At 39.4% G+C, this 21,436-nt stretch overlaps 1 protein-coding gene across 24 annotated transcripts in view; it reads right to left on the reverse strand.

Moving 5' to 3' along the window:
- LOC112426759 (uncharacterized) overlaps positions 1-21,436 on the reverse strand; it is a 551,288-nt gene that overhangs the window by 17,081 nt on the left and 512,771 nt on the right. For 15 of the 24 annotated variants that reach the window (XR_011623994.1, XR_011623995.1, XR_011623992.1 and 12 more), the window contains one exon: positions 2,111-2,185. The exons of 2 other annotated variants lie outside the window; for them this stretch is intronic. Coding sequence is in view for 4 of the 22 variants with exons in the window: in XM_071097559.1 (XP_070953660.1) it covers positions 2,131-2,185; positions 13,723-13,874 (207 nt within the window). In the remaining 18 variants the exon portion in view is untranslated. 7 more of the 24 variants (XM_071097549.1, XM_071097547.1, XM_071097558.1 and 4 more) reach the window with 4 other exon arrangements.

The raw sequence follows: 21,436 nt of genomic DNA on the forward strand, positions 1-21,436 counted from the left end.
TGAGAGATGATGTTGAAATGAACAAAAGCATGGGGAATAAAAAATGAGATGAGAGAACAGATACAAGAATCATATAGGAAGTAAAATCAAATCGCATCTAATGACTGACTGAGGTAGAGAGAAAAGATAACTTGGATGACACACACAGAGACAAGGATGACTCTACCCAGTCTGGGTTGAGATTATATGAATGAGAAGAGCCTAAGGGAGGTTAGCTGGGGAGGCACTACAAAACACAAAGAAAACAATCCCGTCCTTACTTCTGCAACACGAGCAAACTGGCATGAATGTTTCAGGGCATCTATTATTATGGAGAAGTGAATACCCTCAACTTAGGGACATAGTTCTTTTTCTGGAAGGACACTGTGTTCCCTTGGGCTGCCATCATAAAATACCACAGACTGGGTGTCTTACACAACAATTTCTATTTCAAAGTTCTGGAAGTTGGCAAGTCCAAGATCAATGTACAGCTGTGCTAGGTTCCTGGTTAGGGCTCCCTGCCTTCTTGCTGTGTCCTCCTACAGCGGTGGTGGGAGGGGGTAATCTCTCTTCTTCTCCTTATAAGGTCACAGTCCTATTGGATTAGGGCCTCACCCTTAAGAACTCATTTGAGTTTAATTACCTCCTGAAGACCCTGTCTCCAGATACAATCACACTGGCGGTTAGGGTTTCAACGTATGGATTTGGGGGTTGAGGGAGGATACGGTTCAGTCCACAGCAGACACACTGCAATCTTTTATTTTATGATCCTTTCCAAGTTGTTTAACGTTTGTGTTTGGTTAAGCCAGTGAGGAGCATTGATAATCCAGAAGATCCAGAAGAGAGAAATCAAACAAACCCTTTTTATTGCCTTCTGAAAAGGCAGCTGAAAAACACAGATGTTCATGCTTTAGTGGCTAAGAAGGTGAAAAAAAACACAGCAAGAAAGAAAATTAAAAACCTAAGTCAATATAATCATACTAACAGCAGGGAATGGCATCATCTTCCAATGCCTGCTGTTACGGATGGAACACTTGCCTGTCAGAGGCGATATCTGAGCAACTGTCCTAGGCATCAGCCTATGAGTGTGGGCATTAGAACTGGCTGTGGCAACGTACCTGCCTAACGACAGACCCACTGTGCAGAAAGACCCCTGGATGCCTCACTGTTTCTCTTATTCATTTCATTCTACCCTACGAGATATTCATTTTTTAAAACACTTCTATCAAAGTATATTAAATATAAAATCTGCATGTTTTAATTATACAATTCAATACATTTTAGTTTATTTACAGAACTATACAATCATCATCAAATTACAGAACATTTCAATCACACTAAATAGAAACCTTGTGCCATGTACAGTCTCACTCCCTCTTCTCACTCCCTCTCATCACTCCCTCCTCCTCACTCCCTCTCCTCACTCCCTCTCCCAGCCCAAGTTAACCACTCATCTACTTTATGTGTCTGAAGATACTCACTTTCAAGATGACACTGCAAATGCATAGCTTTCTCACATTTCATTTACTTCCCTATGTATTTAGCCTTAAAATACCGAAATAAATGAATGATGGATTTGATTCCAGCCCCAGGACCTTGAACATTGGAGTCTGTTTTTTTACCATAGAGATCCCTCACGTGGATGGTGACAAAGAAACCAATGTGTTGAGCCATTGTTTTCCATTTGCATTCTGCTAAGATTCAGATGTAATGCTGCTGCCCAAACTGAGGAGGTGGACACCCTACGGAGCCCCCGATTGCAAAGCCAATCTGGCCGTTATGTTTATAAAGACAAATGAGATGCCAGTTTGTTAGACCCCTGTTTCAGTTCACCAAAATAAAAATCGGTGCACAGGAAGGAAAAGAGGGAAACCTGCCTAGGGGCTCTGCCTCCACACATGCATAACCTTTGCTCTTCCCTCCATTGTGTAAAATATGCCACATCTTCTAGTTTCACAACCATGAAACCATATGTGTCTGTAAGTTCTTGACATTTCAGCTCATCTGGTTGACCATATTTCAGTACCTGGTTAACAGAGATTTTGGAAGGTGTTGGATCTAGTTTGGAAGCTAGATCTTCCAAACTAGCTTATCTAGTTTCTGATACTATTATCACCAAATAAATACTTACTGAACACTATGCATTAGGTATCAGGAGATGAGAGAAGTAGCAGGCACAGGTCTCCACCATTCAAAGTCTAAGAAACTAAGAAAAGATAATTTCATCAGCAAAGTTCGATCAGGGCATTTGTAAAGGGAGTAGAGTGAGAAAGTATACCAGTCTTGAGAGAGGAGCATGCATATTTCAAAAAACAATAGTCAATGTTAAAATTGCCATGATTGATTTTTAATAATAGTGTTTAGTACATTTTGAAATTCTAAGAAATATTGAAAATGATGAGATTTTCATATTTATCAAACACAGACACAAGTTTTTCAAATTTATCGCTCAATTTGTACTCATTAAAGAACAGCACAAAATTCATTCTTTGAGAGAGTTACAAGCAGTAATGCTATGAAAGCCCAGAAGAGAGATTACTTTAGATAACGTAAGAGGGCTTCATGGAGGAGGTGATGTCTGAGATAGACAATTGAAGTTTGTTTGAGTCAGATAGGCAGATAGAGAGCAGATGTGGAAGCACAGGGCCTGTTTAAGTAGCAGACAGTGTACAGAATAGCTTAAATAAGATCATTCATATGGATAAAGCTGCTCAACCCTTTACCAGGCAGAACAACAAATGGCAGGGTAAGGTGATAGAGGACCCAGGCAAAGTTTATAGCAACTCTGAAACAGCACCAAAAATGAAAAATGATCAAGGCTTGGTAATTCTGCTGAAAGGAAATGGAATGTGGAAGAGCAAGGGGGAAAGAAGAGACAGGTTTTAATACCACCAAGGTTTCCAGAGTGCATGAATAAGAGAAGTGCATACCATTAGCAGAAATAAGGACATAGGATGAAGAGCCGGTTTGGAAGATAATGTGATTGAAGACATTGTAGTGCCAAAGTTGGCACAAGAGGCACACTGACCGTAAACCATAGGCCCCTTGATTCCTTCTGCAGTGTTATTAAGAGAGGCTGTCCTGATATTGTGACAGGCCAGCCTCGCCCACACTCCACAAGCTTGGGTGTGAATCCAATTTCTCCACAAAGCTGCGCATTAAGGTTTATCAAGATCACTCCCATCCTCCATTCTCTCTCCCCAGAATAGGAGCTGCTGATGTGAAAGTCGATCGAAACTAGTTCAGATTCACAAACCTCAAGTTTATGAATCTGCTTCTTCTATTGTATGTATTCCTTGACTATACATCCTTGTCACAGAACTGTAATTAAGACAAAAAGCAGTTCTCTAGTGGAAAGAACACAGGATTTAGTTTAACCAGAATGGGCTTGGCTTGGAATGCCAGTCCCTCCACTAACTAGCTTTCGTCTCTTTGACCTTAACTCTTCCCACCTGAAAAATAGAACTAATAACTTTTATGTTGTGAGGATTAAACTTTTTAAAAACATACTTAAAATATCTGGACTGGTTCCAAAGTATAGCATTTATCCCTCCACCCCCTCTTTCTAGATTAACGCTTGAGTCTGATACTAAAAGATGAAAACATCAGTCAAATATTGGGTGAAGAAATTTAGTGGCAAAAGCCACTGGTATGGAATGTGGAAACGTGGGATAGAAGGTTCCTAAATGTTTATGGAGTCAACTGTATTTATTACTTATTTAGGCACTTGGTTATATGCTATTTTATTTCCCATGTGTATGTTTCGTCGTGCCCAAAAAGATTGAAAACTCTTCAAGGGCAGATACCACGAATCATTTGGGTTCTTTGGCTCTCAACACACTGCACGTGTAAAATCATAGTCTAAAATGTGTTGTACTCCTTTGCCAGGGCTGCCATAACAAAGTGCCACAGGCTGGGTGGCTTCAACCAGTGGTCCCTAACCTTTTCGGCACCAGGGACCAGTTTCGTGGAAGACAATTTTTCCACAGACCATGGTGGTGGAGGGGATGGTTTGGGCTGAAAACTGTTCGATCTCAGATCAGCAGGCATTAGTTAGATTCTCGTAAGGAGCGCGCAACCTAGATCCCTCACATGCGCAGTTCACAATAGGGTTTGTGCTCCTATGAGAATCTAATACCACTGCTGATCTGATGGGAGGTGGAGCTCAGGCAGTGATGCTCACTCGCCCACACTCACCTCCTGCTGTGCAGCTCAGTCCTTAACAGGCCACCAACTGGTACATGGCCCGGGGATTGAGGACTCCTGGCTTAAACAACGAATTTATTTTCCCACAGTTCTGATGACTAGAAGTCCAAATTCAAGGGGTGGCAGGTTTGTTTCTTCTGAGACCTCTCTCCTTAGCTTGTAGATGGCCATCTTCTCCCTGTCTTCTGTGTATTTCCGTATCCATATTTCCTCTTCTTAGAAGGATATCAGTCAGTTGGATTAGGATCCACCCAAATGACCTCGTTCTAACTTAGTTATCTCTTGAAGACCCTAGATCCAAATACAGTCATATTCTGAGGCCCTGGGGGTGAGGACGTCAACATACAAATTTTGGGAGACACGATTCAGCCCATTGCATGTGTTTACCATAGAATAGCTTTTTCTGGTTTGCAAAAAGCTGACATATACACCATATCATTTATCATTCAAAACAACCCGGAAATGCAGTTGGGATAATCATCATTTCCATTTAACGGGTGAGAAAACTGAGGCTCATGGACTAGATAGTGGAACCAGGACTCAAACTCAGGACTTTTGAGTCTAAATATAGTAATCTTTTCACCTTATCACATCACCTGTGTGAAATGAGAGGCTGACAGTAATCAGATGCCTAAAAGAACACACCTATGACTTGTGAATGATGTATTCTGTGCTACAGAGTGAACAGAAACCACGCTACCTTTACCTCTCACAAAGCAAATGGCAACACAGCAGACATATCATCAAATGTCTTTGCTTTTGACTAGAAATTGTGCATTCAGTATGAAACCTAATTATATAATGCTGATCAGAAGCCTTGATTGGCAGAATTATACTCTTTGATATGAAAATAACATCCCATTAGTGCATTTGGTTTAGTAAACCAAAAATTTTAATAAAATGCATGGATGGGAGAAGGAAAATAATGAAAGGGTCCTTGATGGTAAAACTCCAGCAGGCAGGAAACCAATGGCTCCAAGATCCTTTTCATCTCTAAGCCTCAGTGGCTCTTACATCTTTCCACCGCTTTGGCACACAGCTCAATGCCAGACACATAGGAGCTGTTCAGTATGTTTTGGATTTAATTGAAGCTGATTAAGCTTCACCACTCAGACGCTACACATTATGGAGCACCCCTTAAAATACCATCAAAACTACCTATCTCCAGCCTCTTAACTCTAGAGGTCTCACAGCACTTTGCTCACAAATCCTTAAAACAGGAATGTGAAGTAGGAAGATGAAATGTAATATACTGTCCTCTTAATGGGTACTCATTACCAAATAAGGATGTATTTTCACCCTCACTTGCTCTCATTTTCTCTTTGTCTGTCAAAACTTTAAACCTAAAGAACAATTCAATTTTATGGAGAGAGGTCAAGTGTTCTTATTCTCCCCAGTCCCACATTTTAAAGCTATCACTTCAAATGCCTGAGTAATTTCTACTAAACCGATCTCTTTAAATAAAAAGCACCATATAATAAAATATGACTCCTTTGGGACTAGAGATTCAGTTAAGGATTTTCTATAAATTGATGTGGGTGCTTTCTAACACGTACCTAAAGCAACAAAACCACAGTGGTTGCTGGGTAGAGTTTTGTATCAGAAATATAGACTGAATTAAACAGTTCTGGCTGACTCTTTCAGGAGTAAGATGAAATCGAAGTGGTAGAAAGATTCCTAAAATCAAGAGTGAGCTCCTTGAAGGCTGGATCAGGTCACAGTTGTATATGAGCTTAGAATATGTGATGAATAAACACGCAGGCCTGGCTGAGGTTAAAAAAACAAAACAAAACAAAACAAAAAAATGGACTTGTTCAGGTTTAAGAAAAATGCTAAGTCAGGAATGTTTATTTGCCAAAAAGCACCGAACTCTTCCCTGCATTTGGGTTCTAGTGACCTTAAGTCATCCCCTAGTAACCTGAATTCTCTAGATTTTCAGCATTCAGATCTTTATCTTTTCTTAGACCCCAGACTTGCCAGATTTTTGCATCTGATTCAAACTAACACTGAACTAGGTCTTGAAAATCAACCCACTTCTTTGTTATAAATTGTTTAAATGAGATATAAAGAAGGCAATTGGCAGGGCATGGTGGCTCACGTCTGCAATCCCAGCACTTTGGGAGGCTGAGGTGGGCAGATCATGAGGCCAGGAGATCGAGACCATCCTGGCTAACATTGTGAAACCCCGTCTCTACTAAAAATACAAAAATTAGCTGGGTGTGGCAGCACGCACCTGTAGTCCCAGTTACTTGGGAGGCAGGGGAACTGCTTGAACCTGGGAGGCAGAGGTTGCAGTGAGCCCAGACTGTGCCACTGTATTTTGGCCTGGCGACAGAGCAAGACTCTGTCTCAAAAAAAAAAAAAAAAAGAAAGAAGAAAAAGAAAAAGAAAAAAAGGCAATTACTAAATATGGAAATAAAGACTTCATTAGTGACAGGGTCAGAACTTGAAGGGGACTTCTACTTGTTAGTTAACATCTATTTCCCTCTGCCGTTCCACTGTGGCCCACCAATCAGCTCATACTAAACTCATACAACAAAGGCCTCATATTTACAATTTATTATGGACCTCAAAAATGAGTAAGTAGGGCTGGGCGCGGTGGCTCACGCTTGTAATCCCAGCACTTTGGGAGGTCGAGGCGGGCAGATCACGAGTTCAGAAGATCGAGACCATCCTGGCTAACAGAGTGAAACCCCATCTCTATTTAAAAAAAAATACAAAAAATTAGCTGGGTGTGGTGGTGGGCGCCTGTAGTCCCAGCTACTCAGGAGGCTGAGGCAGTAGAATGGCGTGAACCTGGGAGGCAGAGCTTGCAGTGAGCCTAGATTGTGCCACTGCACTCCAACCTGGGCAACAGAGCAAGACTCCGTCTCAACAACAACAAAAAAAAGAGTAAGCACTTTCGCCAAAGAATTGGGTCTAATTTCAACAGGAAGACAACAAATGAGATTTTCAACCCCTCTCTAGTCACAATGTTGGCTCATAATTCTATCTATGTGTTGCTTCTCTGCTGCCGTGTAGAAAGCCAAGGGGCTGGTAGCAGTGAATAAGGTGGTGTTTCAATGACCTGTAACTCCTAACTCCACCACTGTCATTTAAACCATACTTTTATTTATGGCAGGATAATATTGTGAAATATTAGCTTGTATTCCTTGATCCCTGCCCCATTTATTCAGCTGAAGCATTTTTTATTCATTGCTTTAGAGAAGGCATACCCCAGAAGAAGGCTAAAAGAAAAAGATAAATGGAGTCAATTCTTGTTTTAAAAAGCGTACTTCTCAAGAAGGAATGGAAAAAAGTAATAGGCAATAGTCTTGAGAGTATATTCAATAAGGAAAGCCAGGCCATTTTACTCCCAAACGAGACAGTTTCACTACACAGAGGAGCAGAGGGTGGACGGGAAACAGACTTCTGAGAAACAGCTGGGTAGATTTGGGCATTTTAGAGATCTAAAATGAAAGAGGAACATATTTTTCTACACTTAAACCTAATTTTGCTTTTGAGCCTCTGATCCCTGGATCATAACTTCAGTTTAGGGATTGCTCCCTCTTCCCTTTTGCATCTGTAGAGGAAAAGAAATATCTTCTCCACACTCATCACCAGGTTCATGTCTGAGGCCCATAAAACAAAAGACAGAATCAACAAGAGAAAAACAGAGAAACTTATTTAAGTTTTACATGGTACAGGAGACTTCTTAAGGAAATGAAGACCCAAAGAAACTGTGAAACCTGTATTTTTTATGCTAGGCTTGATGAAGAAATTAATAGTTGTGGAGAAACAGGATTGAACAAAGGGGCATGATCTAATGAAAATAAACGGAGGGGAACTTAGCAAGGCTTGTGTGTTCAGATTCTTCTCTGTGTCAGACATAAGGATGTGCCTTTTCTCTTGGTTTAGAAATGGTACCTCCCTAATGAGGGTCTTAAGACCTGCTTCAGGGAAAGGTCAGAAAATCCTTCCTAGGCTTTATGACCTGTGTCACATGAGAAGGGTGAGGGGAAAGGTAGAATGACCTTCTTGGAACCTCCCTTGTAAAGATTATGACAGTAAGAGAAATCTAACATGACTAACTCCATCTTGCTTCTAACGTCACAGGCTGGCTCTTTGCTCATTTCTGGGTGTAGGCCAAGCTAATTACGGGAGGAATTTAGTTTATAGCTTAACTTTGAAGCAAGGATAATAATAGCACCTCCCTAAAACTGACCCCCTCCTTGCTTGAGGGCAGTTACCAAACAGCCTTTTAATGAAAGGACACAAGATTAGGATTATGGAAGAGGCCCAAGTTCTGATAAAATGTAGGTTTAGTTTCTATCATGTCTTACTGCTCAGAAGTCATGGGGTCAGAGGTCGTATAATTTATAACTTTCCCAATTGATCCTACAGATAATATCACCTATTTTAGAACCTAAGATTGGTCTTTTGAGATGTTTTTCAGACTGACCCAAGCCAGACTCGTGACTCATGACTCAACGGGTCCTGTGGCTTCCCACCAGAGGTGACTCAGTACACAATGTTGGGGTCCGCGTGTTTCCTAAACAAAGGAATGAACACACAAGACAACACAAGACAAGACAAACATGGCGGCCGCCTCGAATGGCGCGCTCTGCTTTATTTTATACAGTTTGTACAGTTTGTGGAATGTTGCCAAGTCACAAGACACAAGACACATTGTTGTTTTTCTGACCTTTCCCTGACTTTCTGGATTTTCAAGATGTTTACACATAAACAAGCCCCCAACGCCCTGCTTCGTTTGCAAGAGCAGGACTTATTGGGAATGCCCTGCTTCGTTTGCAAGAGCAGGACTTATCAGGAATGCCCTGCTTCGTTAGCGACAGCAGGACTTATGGGGAACACCCTGTTTGCAAGCACGTAGTCCTCTACACACAAGGACCATTTTCCACACCCCTATGATTGTATCCCCAACCAGTCAGCAGCACTTACCCCACAATCCCCTGCTCACTGAACTATCCATGAAAAACCCTGACCTCTGAGGCTTCAGGGAGACTAATTTGTAGTAACCGTAATTCTTCCATGTGGCCAGCCTCCTGTTAAACTCTTTCTTAACTGCAATACCATGGTCTCAGTGAACTGGTTTTGTCTGTGCAGAGGGCAGGAAGAACCCATTGGACAATTACATTCCTGTTTCTGTTTTCTCAAATTCCTTTAGCTTAAAAAATTATGGGGTAGCATATCCTGAATGTCATGACACCTAAGTTTTAGGGGATGATATAGAGCTAAGGTATCAAGGATGTGGGGCCATGCAGCAGTTTGGTCTTCAGTGCACCATGTAGCCACACTAGCATCTTTCTGCACTGGCATGCATCCACACTAGCTGAGACTGGGATGCCTTCTTTTACATTGGGTCCTCTGTGCATTCTTTTCTACTATAGGGCCTTTTTAGTTATGACTCATTCTCAAGTATTTTTAGGCCACTTTCGATCATGGGAAGAACCATCTATTTATTCTTCATTTTGTGGATCCATGGAATACTCTGGGGGACTCTCTGAGACTCCATTTACGTACTGTATCACACCTGTGATACTGTAATAGAAGAAGACATATGTATTTCGTCTTTGTTCCCAGTTCCTGGCACAAGAGCTTCTAAAACCCTTGTAATTGTCTGAGTAATAGGAGTGAGAGAAATACCTTTTGTTATTCATAATAAGCCCCATTTCAATCACATCTGAATATGCTACTGGGGTGACTCTCAGTGGGTCCTGAATTGTTTCAAGATGAAGGCTGGTTGCAGAGGAACCAACCCTGTGATTGGAGGGTTGGAACTTAGCCTCACCTTCCCACCCCTTCACCTCCAGAGGGGGAAGAGAGGCTGGAGACTGAGTCAACCACCAATGGCCAGTGATTTAATCAGTCATACCTACTTAATGGAGCCTCCATAAAAACCTCAAATGATGGGGTTCCAAGAACTTCCGAGTTGGTGAACACATCCAGGTGTGGAGAGGGTGGCATGGAAACTCCAAGCCCTCAGAGGCACAAAAGCAACATTAGGCTTAAATATGGAAAGAGAAGTTACATGTCTGGCTCACCTAAGCTAATGTACTGAAGAGTCATACCGTTTAGATATTTCATACTTTTTAAAAGAAATTACTTCTGTTTTCCCATTTGCCTTGTGTAAAACTATTATAGTCATCACATTGTACTTGAAGTTAAAACCCTCAGGTAATATAATTATAAAGTTCATAAGTATTAAATGGAAACAAGTAAAACCAATTCATACTGTTTTATTCACTAAAACAGTCTTGTGATAACAAAATATAGGGTTTTTGAGTTTTTTTTGGTAAGGGGGACAAGCTGTTTTTTACATTCATAACATTCCTTTGGTATAAATATATCTGAGGCCCCATTTTCTCTTGGTCTATAGAGACCATTCCTTGTCTTTCTTTATTAAGTTACAGCTTGTCATGGCATGCTTTTTTCTTGTTAAAATATTTATTTTTGTTCTACAGTTGTTGAGGATAGTAGGATATTTATGCTTTAAAATGCTAGGGTGTACTTGAAATGACATAAAATGCCTAGATTCAAGCTTGAAGCTTCAACAATTAGGTAATTTTATTAGTATTAGGCAAAAATGAACAACACTTATGTCTACCTTGGGTCACCTCTATGTTAAAACAAAAATGCTACCATCTTAGCAAGGATATATAGCCCTCCCCAAAAGGCTGGCAATTAGGATAATGTGGTAAGTATATTAAAGCAATCTACCCACCATGAACAAACACAAAAGGTCTAGCATATGATCTACAGTCCCTGTCAAGGTGTTACAGGGTTACACAATTAGAAAATGCCACTATCCTTTTTCTACACTCAACAAGGCCATAAACATATAGATGATTCTATTACTATTGCTACAAATGGCAAATGTCATCAACAAACAAGCAATAAAAAGCAAAGAACTGCCTAACTAGATGGAGAAATTAGAACCAACACCCATGGAAGAGTAAAGAAGGAAGAGGAAGCTGATTCTCGGGTTTTGTCTTTAATATGTTTTATTTTTATACTTTTATTATCTGAGGTTTTTAAAACCTATTACTTGAGACTTTAAGAGCCCAATATGAAAGTATTGCCAAAACAGTTGAAAAAGAAGGTAAAAGCTGACCAGAAGTCATTTTTCTCATTTTTAAAAGAAATAATTAGAGGATTGAATCTTGGAGATCTTTTTCTAGATTTTTTTTTTTTTTTGAGACGTAGTCTCACTCTGTCGCCCAGACTGGAATGCAGTGGTGGCACAATCTCAGTTCACTGCAACCTCCACCTTCTTGGTTCAAGCTATTCTCCTGCCTCAGCCTCCTGAGTAGCTGGGATTACAGATGTGCACCACCACACCCAGCTACTTTTTGTATTTTTTTAGTAGAGATGGGGTTTCACTACATTGGCCAAGCTGATCTTGAACTCCTGATCTCAGGTGATCCACCCACTTCAGCCTCCCAGAGTGCTGGGATCACAGGCATGAGTCACCAGGCCTGGCCTCAAATTTTGTGATTATTACATCCCTTGCCTACTGTTACCATCGCATATCTTTCTTGCATCACCCTCCGTGGTAAAGAAGAGTTTCTGACCCAAATATGGATAAAATACACTGTGAAAGACTCTTCCTTTGCTACCTAAGAAGCTGAGTGGATGCCGAAATACACACAGTGCATAAAAGAGATGCTCTTTTCAACCGTTGTGTGTGGCATAATGACTAACTTCAAAGCCAGTTCTTCTTAATTTAGGAAAATAACTCTGGAGACTTCTAAGGTAGAACAGGATTTTAACTATCTGAGGAAGCATAAGTTTAGCAGAAGACAGAAGGAAGTTCCAGGGCATTAAATTGTGCATTCAGCACCATAAGAAACAGAATCAGCGAGCCCTGACAGACAGAATACACAGTGGCATTCAAAAACAAGTCACAAGGATCAACTAGTCTGCAACTATCATTGTAAAGATGAGAAAACAAAACAAATTCAAGAAGTGTATTGCTGATACTAGAAATGCACATTCCTCTAAGAGCAGCAAACTTTCTATAAAGGGTCAGTCAGTAAATATCTCAGATGTGGTGAGCCTAGTGATCTCTGTCACAACTACTCAATTCTGCCATTGTAACCCCAAAGCTGCCATAAACAAGGTGTAATAAATGGGTGTTGCTGTGTTTCTATAAGATTATTTGCAAAATCAGGCTGAGGACCGGATTCCACCCATTGGCCATACTACAACGACCCCTTAACTACAGAATATTATTCTATATCACTGTTCAGTGTTCCACTCATCACAAATCAGGGAAAGCAAACTATCTTGAAGTATAAGAAGCTTTCAGTGCTTCTCTAGAACGGCTTGAGATAGCCCTTCAAAAAAGTATATATATTTGCAGATAGTCATCTTTGTCACTTACATGCAGAGACTGCCTGGGAACAAAGATAATGTAAATAAAACATGAACTGGTCCCAATATTTTTGCATTTCTGACTGCTAAGCCATACCACAGACTTCTCAGTTATGTGCTTCACATACTTTTAGTTAGGTCTCTGTCACTTACAACCAAGAATCCTAAACAATCAGCTGATTGAATTTCCACTTACCTGACAACTACCACTTAGATTATTTTACCAGTTAAATTATTTACCATAATTTCTATGTTTTATTTTGACTATCTTTAATGCCAATACTTCACCAATTTGTTATATACTTCTCTGTGGGCTTAGCAGAGATTAACATTTTAAAGTCATTTAAAGAATAATCAGCATTATAAATATGTAATAGAATGATGTTTTACATTTGTATAGAACCTTGAAGTGTAAAATATTCCTTTATTTGAGACAGAGTCTCACTCTGTTTCCCAGGCTGGAGTGCAGTAGTATGATCATGGCTCACTGTAGCCTTGACCTCCCAGGCTCAGGCGATCCTCCTGTCTCAGCTTCCTGAGTAGCTGGGACCACAGGCATATGCCACCATGCCTAGCTAATCTTTTTTCTTTTGTAGTGACAAGGTCTATGTTGCCCAGCCTGGTCTTGAATTCCTGGGCTCAAGCAATCCGCCCACCTTGGCCTCCCAAAGTGTTGAAATTACATGCATGAGCCACTGCCCAAAAAGGTAATCAGCCCTAAAATAGTCTTTAATTATAAAATTATTTCTTACTACTACAGCATTGTGAGATAGCCAGGGAAGTTATTACTGTTCCTACTTTATAAAGAGAGATCACTTAATTCTAGAACTCTCTCAAGGCCTCCCATAGCTAATAAATAAGACTAGAACTTGAGTCTTACGAATCTTAGTCTACTGCTGTCTTACCTGTACTTTCCTTTTCTGTGTGGTCAACTAAGTCCTCTTCTGTGTCTTTTTTTTTTTTTTTTTTTTTTTGCATTTCCTTTTTATCTGTCAGGCAGCCAACTCTGACTTACTCTCTGCTCCTGTCATCTCTCCCCCACATATCAACTTCCTCACCATGATGATTATACCAATAATACAGTTTCTTATATGAGGGGCTGTGGAAAATTAGACAATGAAGCATGTTGCAGATTACATGTTAAAAAGGTCTAATTCACACCGAATGACAACTTGAGACAATATGAGATAGTTTTCAGACAACAGCTTTGTGGCAGGTAGGGGACTCCTTTCTCTGCATACTCTTGTTGGTTGAGGTTGTGTTGCACTGGCTGAGATTCCTGAAACAGTGGCCCATGGATGGAGATGTAGAATCTGCAGGAATATTATTGCACCATGAGTAAGTGAGGATACCCATAAGACTTCCTTAAATACAAAGGATGATATACTTTTAGCTCTGAACTTTGGAAAACCTAAGCAAAGATCTACACAGGAATGCAATTATGACACTGGGATTTATTTTTCCCTTGGAAAATTAGGGCTCAGTCTTCCAAACTGGCATTATCGAAGGATCTTGGCACATTTACCATTATCTCTTCCAGTTCTACAGTTCAATGAACCAGCCTCTCTTTTCATATTCATTCCTCTTCTTTGGTTGTTGGAAGAAGACTGAATTTTGACTTTCATGAAAACAATTTAATTTTAGAATTCCTAGGTCTGAAGAGTTTAGTTATCTGGTTCTCAAGTGTTTAACTATTTGGCAAAGTGCTTTTTATTTCTCTGTTGGATAAAAAATATATATAATTTAAATTTACCTCTCAATTTAATTTGATTAGACCTGGGGAACCAGTTGTTTTTTTGCACATGAATCCAGAACATTCCTGTTCTAGAATTCCAGGATATTAAGTAGATAGATACTAGATATATTTTTTCATGCGGTCCTTCAGTGATCATTGTCATTATCATCGTTGTCAAAATCATCATAAACTGAGTGCTTACTCTGCTCTGGGTATTGACTAAGCAATTGATACGGTGAGATGTTACTACTCTCTAATTTTCAGACCCCATTCGATTGTCAAAATAAGGGTCCAGTTCAGAAACACACATTGCAATTAGTTATCATGTCTCTCTAGATGCCTTAATTAGTTCATTAGTCTTCCCCTGACTTTCAAAACTGAGACTTTTGAAAATTACCATCCAGTTATTCTGTAGAATGTGCCTCAATTTGGCTTTATTGTGCTTTCGCATGATGAGATTTAGATGATGCATCTGACAGGAATATCACAGATGTTTCTCATTGCATTCTATCAGGTAGGTGACAAGTAATCTTGATTTATGCTATCACTGACGATGTTCACTTTGATCACTCAGTTCAGGTGGCATCTGCCATGTTTCTCCATTCAAAATGTATTTATTTTCCCTCTTGTGATTAGTAAATATTTTGTGGGGGATAGATTTGAAAGTATGTAAATATCTCATTCATTCCAAATTTTCAATTTACTCACTTTGATAATGATGGACTTATGGTTTTGTATTTTATTGAGCTGTAATACATTACTATCATTTATTTTGATGGTCAAATTATTCCCAATTTGGCTTATGGGAGCTTCTTCAAGATGATTTTTATGCCCTTTTGACATGACTTCATTGTTTTTTTAAAGGACTTCCTTACTTTTTGGTATAAAATGCTTGATATTGTACTCCCTCTATACAATGTACTCCCTCTATGAAATCTGGTCATTTCCCCAGAAAAACTCTCTCTCTTTTTGGTGAAGACTGGTATTTAGAAGCCAAGATATGGATGCTAAATGTGCTAGTTGCTATTGCGGTGGATATGTTGCCAGTCTATTTCAGTGAACAGAGCTAGGTATTATAATACACACATATATTTACATCTCCATGTATTAATATATCTTTATTTATTACAAATTATAAGTTCACACCAGTACCTTCAACTCCATAATTTTCTCCTTTTATATATTTGTAATTTGCTTCTATGACAGAATCTTGGCCCTTCACCCTCAATATACTTACTTACCTATTTGATCAGTCTATCATATGTAACCAATCTCTCATCTCGCCTCCTCACCCCACTTGGGGTCTGACATTTATGCTGGGTGACCTCTAGCATAGATGCTCTCCTATCCTGCATAAGCTTTCTTGCCCCACAAGAAACCACCCCTTCACAGGGATGCCATTCTCACTCCTCTTGATCTCTAAAACCATGTGATGAGTCACCTCCTTTCATTTGGTAGTGTGTTGCATAGTGGCACATCAAAACACATGTCCACCCAAAACTTCAAAATGTGACTTTATTTGGAATAAGGGTGTTTGCAGCCATAACCAAGATAAGGATCTCAAGATGAGACCATCCTGGATTAGGGAGGGCTCTATATCCAATAACAAGTGTTCTTATGGGAGTCAGAAAAGGAGGCAACACAGACACACACAGGGAAGAGCCCCACGTGAAAGCAGAAGCAGAGATTGAAGTGATGTGCCTACAAGCCAAGGAACTCCAAGGATTGCCAATACCCACCAGAAGTGAGGAGACACAGTTCTCCCTTGGAGTCTTCTAAAGAAATCAAGCCTGCCCATACTTTGATTTTGGCCTTCTGGCCTCCAGAACTGTGAAAGAATACATTTCTGTTGAATGAAGTCACCAAGTTTAACATAATTACTTACAGCATCTCTGAGAAATTAATACAGAGTTTGGTACCAGGAGTTAGCACTTGGACAAATATTTTGGGGGTCCATATTTCAATCCACTCTACCTCTAGACACCTGCTTCACCCAGCTTGTCCTCCAAAACCCCACACCAGCCTGTCCCCACATGTGAACATCCTCATCACCCTGCCAAGGCTCTGACAGCCCTTGACAGGCTGTGCCCTATCGGTACTTACCCTCTCGGGTCTGACATGTTGCTCTGAGCCACCACAAACCCCGCCCTCCTCCCTGCTGCAGACTCCTACCTTGCCCTGCCCATTTCATGGCTTTAGAATGAAATTTCTGAGTTAGAAAAAGAAGAAAGAAGAATCCCATTAACATTTAACTTCAATGCAAATTAAGCTTCATAATAAACAGTATAGCTCACACATTTTTTTTTTTTTTTTTTCACAGACAAGGTCTCGGTCTATCATCCAGGCTGGAATGCAGCGGTACATTCAGAGCTCACTGCAGCCTCGAACTCCTGGGCTTAAGTGATCCTCCAGCCTTGGCCTTCCAAAGTGCTGGGATTAAAGGCATGAGCCACTGTGCCCTACCATGCTTACTTTTCTTTATTTCCCTTACAAGACAAAAGTACAAGCTCTTTCTAAAATAAAGTGGAAAGTGTCAAAATTATCCCCATTTCCTAATGTAAGGAAAAAACATAACAGCATTCTTGGCAGAGAAAGATAGAAATTCTTTTATAAAATAGTTATCTATCTTATTTTCAGTATAGTTGCTCTTCATTTGATCTAAGCAAATACGACATTTTAGTATAATAAATGTACTCAAAAGACCCATGCACTGAACTGAATTCTTCAGAGATAAAACACTTTGTCAAGAAAAAAAGAAAAGTCAAAGTGGCTTCAGAGGTTGTCTCTCCTTCTTTAAGCTTCTGGCATTTTTAGGCATCGTCAAAAAGAAATGCCAAAATACAACAAATATACCAACAGGATAAAACACAAGTTTGTTGTAAAACCATAAACATAGCATGATTATCACGGGGGATCTTAGGTTTATGTTATTATACTCTAACAATGAAGTCCTTAATTAAAACATTCTACAAGTTCGGGGTTATTAAGGACATCTGAAAGCCCTGAAACAAGGGGACAAAATGGAAAACAGAGCTTATTCCAGTCTCACTATTTCCAACAGAACATTTTAGGAAAGCTTTGAGCATTAGCTGAAACACAGGGAAAAATAAAGACATGAAAACTATTTCCTGAAGTTTATTTTTTAAAAGTTCTATCTGTTTTTCTTTACATCTGTTGTGGCTGCTGTTCCCACAGATAAGTCACCATCCAGTGCCAGAATGGAAGAAAGTTTATGGGTCTCTTTTGTTATGTAGCACTGAACTACAGAGAAAATTTTATTGCACATTTGCTGCTTTCAATTTCCCCAGATTGTTTAACAATTCTGTGCTTCTGTGACATAAAAGACAGGCCAGAAACCTGAGGCCGCCCTTCTCAGCTCCAGATCGAACATGACATTACAAACCGGACAGCATTTGACAATTTGGCTTGCTCTTTGAAAGCTATCAGACTGTGCCACAACCAAGATGCAGAAAAAAATAACAGTCTTTGTTAGGCAACATTTGTAAAAATGTAGTTCCCATTATGCATTGGCAAGTGTTAGCTACAATTAGTAATTATTAATATTAATGAAATCGGTATGTAAAGGATGCAAGAGGGACTTTAATTCATTAGGGGATAACTCAATACCCTGTGTTCTATTGTGCTGCAGAGAGAGTATCTGTGATATGAAATCACACATCGGCTGTCTATTTGGACTTACTGACTTGCCACTTCTTGCCAGTTGTGTAGTGCTAAAGAAAATTTAAAGTACAATAGTCGATACAATCATTTCTCAAGTGGACCTATTCATCTCTCATCAAAAAGAAAAGACATAATGAGAGAAGAGCATTTTTCTGTGTTTGAATTATATTTAATACCATGGGAGATATAAAGATACTGAAGCCTTAAAATCTATAATGTTGCCTGCCATGTTTTGATAATACTAACTTTAACCTGTAGAACAAATTACCGTAAAAGCCTGTGTATTTGGTAGTCCATCAGCCAGAAGTTCCTCTCTACTAGCAATTTTGAGCTGTGCCAATATGGTAAAAATTGATATTTCTGATTATGGCTGGTTACAAGATCCTACTGTGCATTCTCAAACAAAGTTTAAATTTTATCAGGCAATTTTAATATATATTACTTGTACTCTAGTGCTTTGAAAAACTGATAATCCACATATATAGTAATCCTGGCCTTTCAACTTTATTGCCATCTCATAATTTCACGGCCTGAGGAGTGACCCTTCTTTGATGTCCCAATATTTCTTCAGGTGTAATTATACTATATTTTGCATGTATATATATATGTGAATATAATAAACATATTATGAATAATTACACATAATACAGACATAGCACTTATTTATATTGCAGCTACATCCTGGGTGTTAGTGTATTCTACGAATGTCACATATATAGTATATTGACTCATTTAATTGTAGTAATTACCTGATATTTAAATGGCATGATTGTAAAAATGAGGCAGAAGGCTTTATGACTTGCCAAAGATCACATGTGTAATAAAGTCATAGAGGCAAGACTGAAACTGGATTCCACCAGCATCCAAAGCTCTATTCCTTCCAGTATACAACATATCTCACTATACCTACCACCCTTCTAATTTCTAAACCAGATACTTTCAGAATAATCATCAATTTTTCCTTCTTTATTTACATATTCAATTTGTAACCAAGTCATCATTTTTTTTCCTTGGCTTAATTATCCCTAGTCCCCAGGCCCACTTTTGCCCTCATTGCTTCATGGGGTTAGATTACTATAGAAGTCTTCTAATCTAGGCTGCTTGCCTCTAAACCCCATTCTGCTTAGTGGGGTTTAAATTCTTAAATTCTTAAACCCCACTAAGGGACATTCTTAAAGCAATGTCCACTGTGTCATTCCTCAGCAATCTGATTATTTAGGGATGTATGTCTAAAAAACAAAACAAAAAAAAAAACTTTCTTTTGAGAAATACATTTTACATTACAACCTCATAGACCTAGTAAACATATTTGTGTGTCCGTGCACACACAGTTGATCCTCATTATTTACAAATCCTATATTTGCAAATTCACCTGCTTGCTAAATATATTTGTAACTCCCAAATCCATACTCAAAGCATGTTTGTGGTCAGTCACAGACATGTGTACAGTGATGAAAATGTAAGCACCTGACATACATGTTCCCAGCTGAGGTTGAAAAAAGTGGTGCTCTGTCTTCTTATTTCAGCTCAAACTGTAAACGAGTGTTCTTTTCAAGGCCTATTTAATGTCACACTTTTTGCATTTGTGCTTTTTTTAAATTGGTGATTTCATGTTTAAAATGGCCCCCAAGCACAGCGCTAACGTGGTAACTGCCGTTCATCAGCACAAGAAGGCTGTGATGTACCTTAGGGAGAAAAACACATGTGTTCGAGAAGCTTCATTCAGGTATGAGTGATAGTGCTTTAGCCTAGAGTTTAATGTTAATGAATCAATATATATATTAAATGAGGTGTCCTTATTCAGAAACACTCATAAAATAAGGGTATGTATTAATCTGTTGATGAAAATTTTGTGACCAGAGGAACAAAGGAACCTAATCCTGTATTTACCCAGGAAGCAATGGCTTCGTAATTACTAATTCAGGGTTGGTGACTTTATAGAATAGAACTATTACAGATAACAAGAATTGACTGTATATAACTAAAGCAAATGTTTCACAAAAACCCTTATTAACTGCAAGACATGTTTCTATTTTCTGTTTTCCTCTATCCTAGTTCATTAAAACAGGTATGGTGGTTGTGACCCAATACACTAATTTCACAACCTACTAAAGAGTCAAGATCCAAAGCGTAACGGCCGCTAAGCTAGGACCTACTATTAGAAGATAAAACAATTTTAAATTGGCCTTCAAGGCTCTCCACGATACTGCTTTATTCTACGTCTCTAATCTTTCCCATGCCCCATCCCTTGCTGGTCCTGTCAGTCTGGCCAGACTTGGGAGATGGGTGAAGGCCCTTCGGAAACTGCTGTTAAGTCCTGGTCGAGCCCTTCTGAGCCTTAGGGTCCAGGGTCCCATGTCAGGGAGGATCTGCAATATAGGGGGGGTCCAGGATGGGGACAGAGAGTGCCCTCCCAGGTTCACCAAGTAACTAGAATTCTGTGATGGAGAACAGGATTGGTCACACTGCAAGGTGCATGCTGAATCTTATTTCTAAAGCTCTATGCTAATGCTGATTTCAACTGCGTTGGGGGTTCGCTATGAAAAGTCTTCCTACTTGCTCCTTCTTGTTGAACTAAGACCAAAGCTATAAAACGGCAAGTCAAGACCTACTTATTCATTTATTTTAAAAATAAAACCTTAGTGGTAGAAGACCAAGGCCATGTCGGTTTTCTACCACTTCTGTGAAATCTCTTGAGACTAATTATTTCAAGTTGTAAACTTCCCATCTAGATTAGATGGGGAGATTTTGGATGGCTGATGTTTATTTTCTTAACAATCTGGTTAAAAAATCAGTCAAATAGGTTGGGTTCAAATCACCCCTCCACCACAAATAGTAATGTGACTGTGGATGAGTTAAACACTGCAAACTCAGTATATCCTCATCTGCAAACTAGAGATAATAATGCTAACTACCTTACTGGGTTCTGGGAGAAGTAAATGAGATAATGCTTCAAAGAATAACAGGTAAAAAAAAAATGATTGCTTAATATATTTTGTTATTATTGTCATAATCATTATTAGTATTACCATGGGGCCAAACACAAAATAGGCACTTAATGATTTTGTTTGTAACTACATTGCGAAACACTTGACTTTAAATCAACTGGAAACTTTTCTGCTGTTAGTCAGCACAGGACAATTCTTCAGGTATCTTTGGACTGACACAGTTACCCCCCCCCCTTTTTTACTCATAGTTCTTAAGAATAACTATAGAATATGCTGAGAATGCAACATCTTAAGATAGGGAGAAACTAGCCTGAACAGTCTAGGCTCTGTTCTAATCCCTCATAGAAACAGTATGTCCTTCAACACATTAGCACAGTGAATCATGTTATGCTGGGGTATAAAACCCAGGGTGGGATACTTTCTTGGGACCCTCCACTGCAGCGCAAATGGGGGGCACATGCAGATGAAACTCCATCTGCCAAACTAGCTTTCTTGAGCCTTTTATGAATCA

This window comes from Macaca nemestrina, chromosome 5 (assembly GCF_043159975.1).
Source record: "Macaca nemestrina isolate mMacNem1 chromosome 5, mMacNem.hap1, whole genome shotgun sequence".
Lineage (NCBI taxonomy): Eukaryota > Metazoa > Chordata > Mammalia > Primates > Cercopithecidae > Macaca > Macaca nemestrina.